This window comes from Lepisma saccharinum, chromosome 14 (assembly GCF_977018435.1).
Source record: "Lepisma saccharinum chromosome 14, izLepSacc3.1, whole genome shotgun sequence".
NCBI lineage: Eukaryota > Metazoa > Arthropoda > Insecta > Zygentoma > Lepismatidae > Lepisma > Lepisma saccharinum.
This window is the reverse complement of record NC_139242.1, coordinates 35,051,022-35,065,608: the sequence shown is the minus strand read 5'-3', so window position 1 is coordinate 35,065,608 and position 14,587 is coordinate 35,051,022. Positions and strand designations below refer to the sequence as shown.

At 36.7% G+C, this 14,587-nt stretch overlaps 1 protein-coding gene across 2 annotated transcripts; it reads right to left on the bottom strand.

The window, feature by feature from the left end:
* Positions 1-914: 914 nt before the first annotated feature.
* On the bottom strand, positions 915-13,693 carry LOC145998476 (transmembrane protein 177). 2 transcript variants are annotated; one of them, XM_083134888.1, is made up of 3 exons: positions 13,221-13,693; positions 9,737-9,965; positions 915-1,788 (listed from the first exon to the last, which is right to left on the bottom strand). In XM_083134888.1, exons 1-3 carry the CDS (start codon positions 13,367-13,369, stop codon positions 1,213-1,215), a joined length of 954 nt encoding a protein of 317 aa, XP_082991014.1. In that variant the 5' UTR covers positions 13,370-13,693; the 3' UTR covers positions 915-1,212. The 2 variants fall into 2 exon arrangements, with proteins under 2 accessions (XP_082991014.1, XP_082991015.1); XM_083134889.1 differs by having other exon boundaries at positions 925-1,779.
* Positions 13,694-14,587: the final 894 nt, after the last annotated feature.

Here is a 14,587-nt window from a genome sequence, read left to right as displayed (position 1 = left end):
TGGAGTTTGGCGATCTCTGCTCCACACTAACTATAGATAACAATTAGGGTTGAGCCAATACTGACATTGCTGTATCTGTACTGAAATAGCAGCTGGAATTTATTTACCAATATCACACACTATTTGCAGGATCTCCCCAAATGGAATCTAATTATCCTGGGAATTATACAAAATTTTAAGTTTTGCACCAGTGTATAAAAAAGGATTTTCTAGCTAATTTGCAGCTATTTTAAAATTCCAATATAGTTCTGAATATTGCAATGCAGTTGGTCACCAGCCCTGGAAACATATTTAAAATGAGAAACAGACAAGCTAATAGATATGTGATCCTTGCTGAAAGAGAAATGCTACAACAGTATGGGTTATGAGCATTTAAAGTCCCTCAGTTGTGCTTTATTGGGACTCATTCATCAATAATAAGATGTTTACTGAGCTTTGTATATTTTGCTTCAGATTCCATGAAATTTTCCACTTCTCAGGTGTGTGAGAATCCTATAACTTCTCTAATTGTTATATAAATAAAAGTTAAAATGACCATACAACTGTAAATTAAGAAAGATTTCAAACTATGGGAATGAGAGACGCGGTAATAATAATAATTACGGTACTCACATTTTCCTCGAAGAAAATAGAAAATAATGAAAACGTGAGTACCTTAATTAAAGATTTGAAAGTAATCAAAATCTTATAGAAAACAATTTTCAGAGTCCAAACCTACTGATAAGCCAAGGTATGGCATCAGACAGCATTTGTTATGGACAGAGATCATTGTTTAACATGGAGATAGAAACTACAAGCTCCAGATGAAAGATATGCTTTGTTATTGAATGAAAAAACATCCAAACTTTTAAACAATCTCTATTGTACAAGGTCTACAAAAATACAAATTTTTCCCAGAAAAATAGTAAATTTTCCACACTTTTCCCGACAAAATTAAATTCCCTGACTTTTCCAGATTTTCAGGATTGGTAGACACCCTGGTCTGTCAAAAAAGCCCAGTTGCAGAATCTGCTATAGTGGCATATGAAGCAGTAACACTTAAGCATTACATAACATCTTGAACGAAATCCAACATAAAATAACACAGGATAGTTCAATTTTACAATTAAAGCGGGGAAAAAAAAAAAATCGTTTTATTACATCAATACGCAAAATCTACATACACACTTGCATGTTACATTTTCAACTAAACTATGTTCACGAACACTATATTTACATGGTGTCTATAGCCTCTTCCCTCAGTTCCTTTAACCTAAGATCCAGATAATCCTTCCTGTACGAAAGGGGTACATGCTTTTGTCTTATAAGCATATTCTGATTTCCGGTTGCTGTGTACAACTTAGGACCACTTTTCCCGAGAAGGCTTCGAAGAGCAACATTTCGTTTCATAAGCTTCTCATAGTACTCAACACCACCTACAATGTACTCTTTACCCAAACTAGATGCTTCTTTATCGGCCATTACTTCATATTGCACAGTTGTGAAATCGTGTAAAAAACTCCACAAGCCAAATCCAAAGAATGTTAGTAAAGTGTACATAATCATCCTTACATTCAAAGGCCTTGAGAATAGATTTTGTTTTATGTTGATCGAATGACCAACTGTATACATTGCCAGCAAAACCACAGGTGGATACAGAGTTTTTAGATAAACGTGCATAGTTCTTGACTGGGATATCTGTTCTGCGATAGCGTACTTTTGTGCACTTTCACTCAATACAAGACTCTCCTTTAGTGACTCTGCAGCATTTGTGGTCCAATCAACTGGTTCAGTTTTCACCTGAAATGCATAATGATATAAAAAAAAGATGAATATAGTTAGTCAATTATTAATAAATAATCTTCTAAAAAAAAAAGTGCAACACTTGCACTTGAGTACACTTCTTACTTACTGCAAATATGCACACATCACATCACAATAATACATGAACATTTTTTTTAGTGTGTCGTACATTTCCTGGTAACTCTGAGTTTCCAGGCAAATGCTGCTATCCATAGGCACCGACTACATGGGGCTTGAGCCCCCCCCCCAATGCTAATGATGTTGGGGCAGAGCCCCTCAAATAATTTTGCTTAAGATGATCTAATGTATTATTTTGCTTCTCTCGTAAAGTTTACTCTGTATTGTGCCACATGAACTTAACTTTAAATACACATTTGAAACGTTCTAGACCATCAACTTTGGGGGCCTGAGACCGCTAAAACGTCAATTTTTTTTTTGGGGGGGGGGGGCTATGACCAGAGACAGCAAAATACAAGACTTCTTACTATATAGATATACCAATTATATAATTATGAGTATTGTTAAGATTTTTACTAAAAAGAGTTTCAAAATAACGAGGTGATATGACAATTATACCAGTATGTTGTTTAGTGAATTCTGAACAACTTGAAGTCGTAAACAGGACTTTCAGGCAATATTGATATGTACGATATTTAGTTATCCTCAAAATCTCTTCCTCTAGTCCAAAGAATAAGGGGAAAATAATTCTAAAGTCTTTGAGTATATTTAACACTGGCTTGCAGTAAAGTACGCAAGGAAAGGTTATGAAAAGTCTGTATCGCGAAAGTAGGAACTGCTATGATCAAATGCATTATTGCTAAAGCACGGCGTGCTATGTGTTTTTTATTATTGCAAAATTAAATTTGAAAAGTAAAATATTGTAGCAAGAACAATAAAGTAAAACTATTTTCCTGCGATTTGTGTTAGCATTTATGTAAATAATTAAATAAAACTGTTAAATATTGTAAATATTCATTATTTTTATGGGTACGTCAACACTAAGGTTATTTGCACCTGTCACATGTCCTTTCTTTACAACTCTGTTGCGGACATTAACCCTCCGTAACCCGCGCGGCGGCACTCCGCCGCCTTTTCTAAAATTTTGAATTATTCTCCTTATCAGTGCATGAATGGTCTGCAAAGCACTAGGAAACTTATCTACACTATTCCCACGAAAACATAGGAGGCGTTCCAACCTTTTTTCTGGCGTTTTTCAGTTGTTTACATGCCTCAAAAGTGACCGGTCCCCCTTAGGCAGCACTCAGTACCGCGCGCGGGAATGTTCCCTATTTTAAATCATAGCACTCCAGGCATGAATTTGGCGGATATGAGAAAAATAAAACGACGGTACGTTGTTCGGAATGCAAATTAATTGTATGCAGAAACCATTGAAGTACCCATACGAAATGTCGGAGTTGTCAAAATGTATTGAAAAGTTACAATATTGGGTCTGTTTTATTTAAGTTCGTATATATCTTTGCACGTATATCTTGTAAAACAAGAAGAAACATATTGAGATTTGAAAATTTTAATATTTTGTAAGTATCTTCGAGTTGTATTTTACTCTTTTGATTGCATTTTCAGCGAGTCAGCAAGATTTTGACTGAGAATTTTGGAACAAATTGTTCCTTTCTAAGCCCATATAAGTTGTATGACTTCAATTCATTTTGAAAAATATGTTGAATGCTTTGAAAACTACGTTGAAAATTTTGTGAATGATGAGTTCATTTTTTAGTTCCTTTATTATATGGCAAAATTTTAATTATGCGCATTTTGGGAATAATATTTTGGTGCATCTGCTTCAAGAGTCTAAGCGTGTACTTCTGTGTCATTTCCTCTAATGTTTTTAGTTTATATAGGTTTAGTTTTAGTTTAGCTAATAAAAATATCCGAAATGGACTGTTTGCGTTCATATATATATCGTCTGATTTCTAGTAAGCGCTAGGGTAATTCAACATCAATTTGCACCAATAGTTCATCTACGTAAATAAAGTTGGTTTTGATAGGGTGGCACTGAATGCCACACGCGGGACATTTGTGCTACTATGAGGGCGCGGATGACGGAGGGTTAAAACACACCTATGCCCTCACCGGGACTCGAACCCGAGACCTCCGGATCGAAGCGAGTTGAGTCGACCACCCAACATGCTCGGCTACCGAGGCCGGCATAAAACTGTTAGGTTGGTCTCTTAATGTAAATACATAGCCTACTTTTCAATAAAAATGTTAATGGTTAGCTAAAAAAACAAATGAGCAGACACAAAGACTTTGAAACATTTTCGAAAAGTTTTTCATGTTACATTTCATTTGCATGAAGAATATAATAGTTGCTTAAAAACTGCTATACGAAGATGTAATTTTAATTTTTAAAAAAGGGAGGGAGTGAGTCATTCATTCATTTATTTCAGTGATCAGAGCCCCCCCAATAATTTTGACAAGTTGGCGCCCCTGTTGCTATCTAGTGATAATTTCACTAAAAAGTTTGATTGATTGATTTGGTTTATTTTACTTCACTTTTCTGCCACTTTTGCCTAATTGTGAATATCAGAAGGAGTGATGTTATGATGACATTGATGAAGGGACACTCATAAAGAACATCCCTGTCCAGGTCGGAATTCAAACCTGGGACCCTTGATGTTGTAGCAGGCTATGCTAAACTAAAACTGGAAAGTATGAGGAAATGATATAGTGCAGACAGCAGTACTGGTGTAGTGGATCATGAACAGCACTCCAATGAAACTTTTTAAGACAACTAGCTGTGTAAACATGGTCTAAACATATTTACATTACATAAATTCGTGTAAAGCAACATGCAATCTCCCACAATACTTGAGAATGATTTAAAAGGATTTATAAACAGATGCAAATGTTCAAAATGTAGAAAAAGCACGGTTCTTAGGAAAGCAAGACTTTTTTTTAAAAAAAATAAAACTCAATAGATAGTCAAAAGTCCAAGTATTACACCCCCCCCCCCTCATTTCAAACTTGAATTACATATCTGTTAATGTATTTGCATAGCATGTGGAGGACAAAATGTGATCAAAATGTGTGGATTTTCGTGACTGAGCATATTTTTTTTTGGTAAGGGTGATGTGTTCCCAAAACATATAGAAATTCATGTTATGAAGAAACTAATTAAGTTACGGTGCTTTTTGAGGGCATATTTTGGCATATTTGTCCATTTTTGCATGATTTTGATGGATTTTCGGTCATATTCAGCATATTTTTGCATTTTCAACAAATATACAGTCATTTTCGAAGTGGATTCATTCTTACTCCTATGTTTACTAGAGAGTTCTTTTTTTTTTGGACTGTAGCAAAATCTTTTTCATTTTTATTTGAAAATTTAGAGAAAGTATTCATTGTGCATTGCAACTCAGGGTCCATAAAGTGAACTAAAAATAGTACCTATGTGAAAATGTCTCAAGACTTAGATATTGATGTTTGAAACAGTCCAGTTATAAGGCCATATTTTTCAAATTATAGTGCATATTTTTTTTAAATTTTAGGTCAGAGCATATTTTATTTTGCATATTTTGGTGATTAATAGGTCATAAAAATCCTAGTCCTAGTGATCACTCTGTTAATACACGTGTTCCATCATGGAGTGGTGCTAGCATCATTAAGCTTTTCACTTAGTGAGACAGTTCATGATATTTTGAAAATAATATTAAAATGCACATTAGCTAATGGAATGATTATATTTTGGGTGTGGTTGTTCTATGTAGCTTTTCTTGCCCTTTTAGGGTAATATCAATGATAGATGTATGGATTGTTATTAGATTAAATTGTTACCATCTTGGTAGCCGAACATGTTAAGTTGTCAAATTTCACCACTGAGGTTCTAAATGTACGGCTTGTCAAAATTTGCACTTTCTGTTTTATCCCTAATACAGGGAGGTTATTTCAGTCGTTCACCGCCAGCGTGTCGGCCGTTCATCGGACTCTTCATGCAACAGGTCCTGGCAAATTGCATTACAGGAAGTCCGTAACAGAAACCGCTTGTTTTCTAATGTTTCCACTTTTCACAATTACAGTTACAATTACAATTGAAATAAGCACGTACCTTGTCGCAAGGATGCTGGAAAAGGTGTCCTCCCAAATACAAATATTTCCGGCACCTTATTTCTGACAGAAAATCTTAGATTAGACATCGCTACTTTATCGTCAGTTGTCAGAAAGGGAAGACAGCATCCCGGCGCATAAAGCAAACCGAAAGCGTAAAATGATATTTAAAAGTAATAATAATGATGATCACTAACCTCCTGTGTTATAAGAGATGTTGAAAATGACCTCCTTCAACAGCAATACAACACGTTTCTTAGGTTCAAGAGATCCTGTCTCTCGTAATTGCCTGACCACTTTTCTGCAAGAATTCGTTTTCACGTAATTATCGTACATAAAAACTCTCTGTTCAAGACTATATTTGTTTAACGACATAAGTAATGAATGAATAACAATTAACACACAATAAAGCACTGGCCATGAGTAGCACATTACAATACCACAGTATAAGCAACACGCGTACTGTTGAACGCAAACAGAATTGAACATGAACGAACACTGACGTCTGGTAGCCGACAGTGTTGCTAACCATTTTTCAGCAATGTCCCTACAGACGTAGTCAAAATGTCCCTACAACTGACCAAATGTCCCTACGCCAAGTAAAGTGACTAAAAAAACACCACCTCATTAGCATGCAAAACAGAAGATAAAATATACACATTTACTTACCAAATCTTTCTGCTCGGTGCTTCCACAATTAATGAAGGAGCGAATTTACAATACATGACCCCTCCCCGATTTTTGTAATATTTTGCATACTCACTAATTGAGGCCTCCTAATCACGAATTTCAAGTTAAGATTTGGGGGGTCACGTGTAGAAATTGCAAAATAAGTGAAATTGAGTGGTCCGCGATCGGCACGATTGCTCATTATTTACCGGAAGATTTTGTGTTTCCAATACTTAAAAAACGAAATATACATTCCTGATATTACTACGACCCCAAATTTTAACTATGTTTGCCTAACCTAACCTAACCGTACCTGAATGGTTCGTGGGGCTATCCGTCATTGGTTTGTTGGGCTACCCGTGCATGTGTTTTTCGAGCCCAAATTTTAACTACCGGTATGTTTGCCTTGCCTAACCTAACTTAACCTAACCTTACCGAGAATGGTCAGTGGGGCTATTCCTGAATGGTTTTGCGGTAATTGTGATTATGAACCGATAAAAAATATTATTTTCGTAGCACTTTAACAGCAAACGTTCATCATCGAAGACGCCATTTTCGTATCCTGCAATTTTATGATTGATGTACAGTTGCCAAATTTACCTATAATCAAATCAGTTCTTCTACATCGTGATTGTCGCTGTCACATGTAAGCACGTTCTTTGGGCAATATACTGAAATCCATAAATTTATTAATTAGCCCACAGCCATCCGCCTGCACACTCCACCTAAAAATCTGTACAACATTAACAACTCTTTTACTGTTCTCTTCCGCCATTCTTACACGATCCATGCTCTCCAAGTATGAAATCAACAGTGTGGCAACGCTGTAGACAACGTAACTAATTGTAATTTGTTCATATCAACAAATATGGCTACCATACTTGTATACAGAGAATCATTGCGAGAATTGAAAAGCTTATTTTACAACTTCTACACGTTAATGAACATTTTTTCCCCCTCACCACAACATGTTAACTTGAGATAAGTCATCACGAATAATTATTTCGTGAGTATAAGACGTAGCATAGAAATTACAGACTGGTCCGGTATTGTAAATTCTTGCCTTAATGAATAATAGGGGTGTGCGGGACAGAATGTTTTGGGTCGGGACGGGATCGGGACGGTAATTTTTTTTAAATCCTGACATTCGGGACTGAAAAATTTGCAATTTCCCGACCAAGTCGGAAAATTTTCTGGACGGGAAATGTTCGAAATTTCCCGAAGCACTGGAAATCTCGAATTTTACAAGTCATTTTCACTTTAAGTGATTGTTTTTGCATTTCTAGAATAAAAAACTTACAACTTTCGATAAGTTCCAGAAACTTACAAGGCAGAAAACGTCGAGAATTAACGACTTTTTAAAGTAAAGAATCCAGCACACCCCTAATGAATAACGTTGAGTCGTTTACTGTTGATTATGTTATTTGAAGTCATAAATGCTTTCTTCTGTGAAGAGATAGATGTTGGTTGGTGATGCTGTATTTCCTGCAGTCTTTAACAATTTTGGTCCCATTTTATTTCCCTTTTTTTGTTTTTGTATCACTTAACATTGAAAATATTCTTTCCGTTTCCGCGTTAGAATGCGGCAATGTTAGCACTATTTTCGCGAGAGTGGAAATGTTTTCAAAAAGGAACTTGCCTTGAAAGTTTTTGGTAACTGATAACATGTTCCAAAATTCTGATGGAGATCTGTTAGTTAGTTCTTTTTTCTCCTCCTCGCTAAAGTATCCAGATAAACTAATTCATAAAATGTAATTTACCAAGATTGAAAAAAGTACCTACGTTTTCCCTCATTTGGCAAAATCTGTCCCTACGTTCCTACGCGGGCGAAATTTAGTGAAACGTCCCTATGCGGAGGGACATGTCCCTACGGTTGGCATCACTGCCGACACGTGCAGTATGAAGCGCCCTCTCGCGGCTGACAACTCACCCAACCCCCGATAAGCTGCAGGCGCTGTCGCGACAACTGAGGATAACGCAGCGATGACTAATCTAAGATTAGATGTCAGAAATAAGGTGCCAGAAATATTTGTAATTGCGAGGGCACCTTTTTCTGCAATCCTTGCGACAAGTTAAGTGCTTATTTCAATTGTAATTGTAACTGTAATTGTGAAAAGTGGAAACATTAGAAAACAAGCGGTTTCTGTTACGGACTTCCTGTAATGCAATTTGCCGGGACCTGTTGCATGAAGAGTCCGATGAACGGCCGACACGCTGGCGGTGAACGACTGAAATAACCTCCCTGTATATCCCCCAAGAAATTCTTAAACCAAACATATGGACCTTGAGACAAAAATACGGTCCGTTTGCCATGTGCATACGGTATTATTGTTTTCAAAAGTTTACAATGCTGATAGATCAAAGCAGGGAACTTCAGTCACCCATTATGCAATCCAGTTTCTCTCACTGTTCATTGGTGGAACTGTCTTGTGTCACTACTTGTGCAGAGACCTGTTCTCGTTTGCCTGGTCTACAGTTAGCTGGTACAGGCTATAGAAGCAGTGAATTTAAAAAAATGTTGTAGGTTGGGTTTATCCTCCTAACATACATTGTGATGTAATAATTTGTTTTCTGAGTGAGGTCTGTCCGAATGTTGCAGTTAAAAGCAATGCTGTAGCAGTGTGATTTACTAGCGTGTTTGGTTTTCCACCTTGTGTTTGTAAACAATAGCTGATACAAGCCAATTCACTATTGAGAAATATCTTGCCAGTGGCATATTTTCCCACATTATCTGGTATAGTGCCGTCAAACCAACTTTTTCATATATAAAGAAACTGGCGGAAAATGTGAAGTTGTCGGATTTTCAGAATACGGCGCTGGTCTTGTTGTTAGCGTGTGTTTGCATGAAAGGCGATGAAGTCGCGAAATCTATGAAGAAATCAGGGAAAAACTTTTTCCTTCGCTTCAATAAACCAGCTCCTACTGAGGTGAATTTATGGAACGTTGCGAGGTAGACTTTTGCAACTGGTTCTGTGTTAAATGCACAACGAAGTGGAAGACTGTATCATTCGGACAGACCTCTATTGGAAAACAAATGAATTATTACCACACAATGTATATACGTGGATGATAAACATTCTTCACAACCTACGACAACTTCTTACTGTCAATTTCCCTTTAGAACTTTTGGCCCAAAGTGCATATACTTTTCAAAATGTGTATAGTTTCTAACCGTGACTCCAGATCTACTTGGGAATTCATACCACACGAAACTACTTACTATTATATTCTGCTTATCAATATCTTCAGTTGTCTCATAATTAAAGTTTGAAGGAAGACCAATGATTGCCCCTGTATGCATGTAAGTTGAACCTGCATGGAAAGTATTAAATCCATAAACGGAGAAAAAGTTAATCAGTTTCTTCTCTAGAGGTGAAATCTTCATATCCTCCATCACCTTCTCAGTTCTTTTCAAAACACGATCCTTCAATGCAACTGGCATACCAAAACTAAAATAAAAAAATAATGGTAATTACATGTAATTTACAGTGGCCTTGTTTAATGCATTTATTAGACACATATTCAAATTTTGCATTAATCAATTTAAAAACGAGTAAGTCAGTAGAAGTTTTCAGCCTCATTCAGCTACATATCAAATTCTAGTACAGTCACGGACACATCTGGGTTGTAACGATTTTAATGGGATTGTTGCAATCCAGCAGTGTCCATGACTTTACACCTTCATTAATTTAATGCACTGTTCCTTTGAGTATTGCCAGGGAATAACACAAAACTTTTACAGCATGTTTATTAACTTAATGTAAAAAAATACCTACATTGCTTCTAGCCGAGTTTCATGGCCAACAAAGCAATAACAATATTAAAATCTCTGAATATTGTTCTTGTATAACCCACAGTCATAGTAAAAAACATACAGGAGTTATTTCCAATCATCTACACACTCATTAAACATACTGCATTCAAATCATTTATTACTCCTTATTTTGATGGAATCATTGCTTCAAGTGAAGGGGATGGTTTCTCCCCTGCTCCATAAAATTATCCATTCATTGATAAATCTAGTTTTATTAAGTTTGAACGTTTCTATCTCATTACACAAAGATAAAGTTGAGGAAAGATGAGGAAGAAAAAGGTGGCAAGGTGATTGCTCTCTGCTCTAATGTAAGGAGACATGCTGGGTAAAAAATACCCAGACGAAAATTACTTCCTAAGTCCGAATTTTAATTGTTTTAAAGCATGCAAATAGTAATACATTCATTGATTAATCTAATTTTAATAATTTTGAATATTTGCATTGAATCACATGATTGATACAAATTAGAAAAATAGAACATGTGTCTGTTTGGTAAAAGGTAATTATGCAATATCGCCCGAACACCTCTCACTCGTTTATTTAGTTAATTTTAGCATTGATACTTACCTATTCTGCATTGCAGAAGATTCTTTATGGTGAAGTTATGCCTTTTTCCATGAAATAGTGTTAACTTTTCATATTATGAGTCATTATTTGTCTTCCTTGTTCTGCTTGGGTAACAAGACAATATGGCATGCACTCGTCATGGATCATCGTGCATCGTGCTTGTGTTTTGTCCATTTCAAGTGGGTATGCAGTGTTTCAACCTTCTTCACTGAAAAATACCTACTTTCGTGTTCATTATGTCATCACAAACCATTGACGGAGAGCCCCAAAAATTATTCGCGATAGCCCCACGAACCATTGACGGATAGCACCAAAAACCATTCACGATAGCTCCACAAACCATTGACGGATAGCCTCACGAACCACTGACAGATAGCCTCAAAAACCATTCATGATAGCCCCAAAAACAATTCACGATACCCCCAAAAATGATTCACGATAGCCCCACGGACCATTTCCGGCAAGGTTAGGTTAGGTTGGGTAAGCATAGTTAAAAAAAATTATTGTAAAAAAAAGGGCACATTTGGAAACACTGGCGAGACCGCGTGACTTTCGACGCTTGCGCCATCTGCAGGTACATAATGGAAACGGCATAATGTTGTCGCTTTACAGAAAATGCAAGTACCTTACATAAAAAGTGATCATTTCTTGTTCTACAGCACCTGGGGGGTAAAGGCGGTCAGGGGCATGATGTTCATCACATCACCCCCACTCACGACTGGATCAAGAAAGTGTGGGGCGTTACCCCCACACCCCTATATGCCTTCATGGCGTGGTGCTAAGCACAGGGGAGCACTTTACTTCTTTTTTTTCTGTAGCATTCTATGGTGAAGTTTTCAGTTTCCGTAAAAGAAAATACCTCGTAGAACTTCGACAATGCTACAGAAACTGATTTCAGTAAATAGTTTCGGTAATTATGCGATATCGCCTGAACACCTCTCACTCGTTCATTTCGTTAATTTTAGCATTGATACCTATTCTGCATTGCGGAAAATTCTTTAAGGTGAAGTTACGCCTTTTTCTATAAAATAGTGTCAACTTTTCATGTTACGAGTCATTATTTGTCTTCTATGTTCCGCTTGGGTAACAGACAATATGGCATGCACTCGTCATGTATCATTGCGCGTCCTGCTTGTGTTTTGTCGATTTGGAGTGGGTATGCAGTGTTTCAACCTTCTTAACCGAAAAATACCTACTTAATACCTATCTAATAGCGCCACGAAACATTACAATTTTCTTTGTAAAACACTGCGAAAAAGTTAAAAAAAAAATGGATCAGATGAGCTTTGTTCACGGGTATTTCTTGGGTTCCGAAGGTTGAAACACTGCATAACGAATGAAAATCGACAAAACACAAGCACGACGCGCGATTATCTAGGAAGGTGTACGTGCCATATTGTGTCTCATGCAAGCGAAAAGACTACGAGAAAGAAGTACTCGCAATGTGAAAAATTGCAATTACTTTGATCAAAAAAGTCAGTGTAGCAACCATGCGGTAGTTTTACAAGATGACGTGTGAGTGTTCTTTTTTTCCAATTTAATTTTCTGTTTGTCTAACCTAACTGAACCTAACCTTCCATGAATGGTTTGTGGATCAATTATAGCCTAAAATCATCATTTTTCAGTTAATAAGTGTTAGTGTAGCAACCACGTGGTAGTTTTACAAGATGACGTGTGTTTTTTTTTTCAATTCAATTTTCTGTTTGCCTAACCTAACTGAATCTAACCTAACCTTCCGTGAATGGTTTGTGGATGAATTTTCGCTTACAAACCTTTTGTGAATAGTTTGTGCAGCATTTATTGGTTCATAAGTTTGGTAACACTGCATACCAGCTGACGATAGACAACATGATTCAAGATTTGGCCGCCAATTAGCAACGACCAAGAAATACTTATAATGTTAAAAATAACCCTTTTTCATTGAAAAAAAAGGTAATCCCAAGTTGAAAAATATTCCGCTATGCATATGAGGTAAGTACAAATGAAATTAATCTGAAAATAAACGAGTTAAATGTGTTTTCGCTATATCTAACTAGTACCATACTATGAAAGTCTGCAAATAATGAACAGGGTTGCGTGTGAAAAACATTACACAATCGGAACTCCAGCCAGATATACTACCTACCTCTACTCCCAGACACTTCTACACGAAAACGGCTGGATTGTATGTCAATATGATGGTCACAATGCGAAAGTGCCGGTGACTGGACGCTATATAATAGCAACTTGAAAGGAAGAAAATTCCGGGGAATCATGAAATGCAATACTAGCATGTCTAACAAGTATATAAAACAGAAAAAAAGGTCATAAATTTTGTAATTACCTATATAACTGCACCAAATCTTTATACTTCTTTAACAAAAATGTGTGAGGAATATAAAAGGTGACCAGGAAACCTATGCCTGTGGTACAAGTAGTTCCAAATACAAATTTCTTTCCGGTTTCAGTTGCAAACCATGCAAAACGTGACATGTTTGATTTCAAACTTCTTCAGCTCAAAATCCAAGGTCTACTAAATCTGCATTCGGATATTAAGCAAAACTTATCCAGCTGTTTATGCAGTTACAAAATTATTGTAAGCAGAACTGACGATATCAAGATCATATGTCAGTCAGCTGAAATCCACATGCGTCCTCCCGTTAGTGCAATAGATCACGCTTATTTATTTACTTTCTCCTTCTGTTCTTCATAAAAACAGTAATCTCACATTATGTATCTTCGCCAGAATATAATTAACTGGAATTCAGTAAAGCAAACTACAATATCACACAAAAACACGCGATTTTCTGGTCAGGAACTTAGACAATCATACTGTATACATTATATACAACACTTTTACGGTAACTTAATTTATTCATATTTTGCACATTGTGATTGTTTGAACAGTCTGAAAAATTCGAATGATCTTTGCGTCCGAAAATAATTTGTTTGTCATTACGATGCCCCAAGATCTAACTTTTTCTTTTACCGAAGTAGAGTGTTTCTCGTCTAAATTCGTAATAAAAATGTGTTTCGTAAACCTTTTAGATAGTGTAGAAAATCATAAGTTCTCGAAAAACTGCCTTCTCGGGGGTGACCGCCCCCCGAAAACCTATTTAATTTTTCATTTATTGATACAAAATTTAAACAAGTGGAATGAAATACAACACACAAGATAGAACTAAAGGGAGGAGGGGGCTCTACTACACCCTGAGCAGTGGCGTGCCCAGAATTTTCAAAAGGGAGGAGTTATATACACTTTTTGTGGGTATTCGGCCCTCATTTTGCCACCTTTCCCTATTTTTGACGTTCTATTTTTTAGGTGGCCGAATCTGCTGCCACGCACGTGCCAGCAGTAAGAATACGCGTCAAATTTGCTCCTGCCAAGTAATTCGTCTGCTAAGAGGATGTTACAAATCTTAAGAACAGATTAAGACGATAGAATATGATTAGTGGGAATGAATGTATGTACAGGCAGTGGCGGCTCGTGGTGATCCAGAGTGGAGGTGCGATAGCTCACAAATTTGCTCTATTGATTTGCTTTATTTTCCTTCGCCTTTTCTGTCACATTTGGCTAATTTGCGAAGATGGGGATGAGTCATATGATGAAATTGATGAATGGACACTCACAAAATCCATGCCCAGGCAGGGATTCGAACACGGGATCCCTGGCGTCGTAGCGCGATGTGCTAACCACTCCGCCACGGGGGC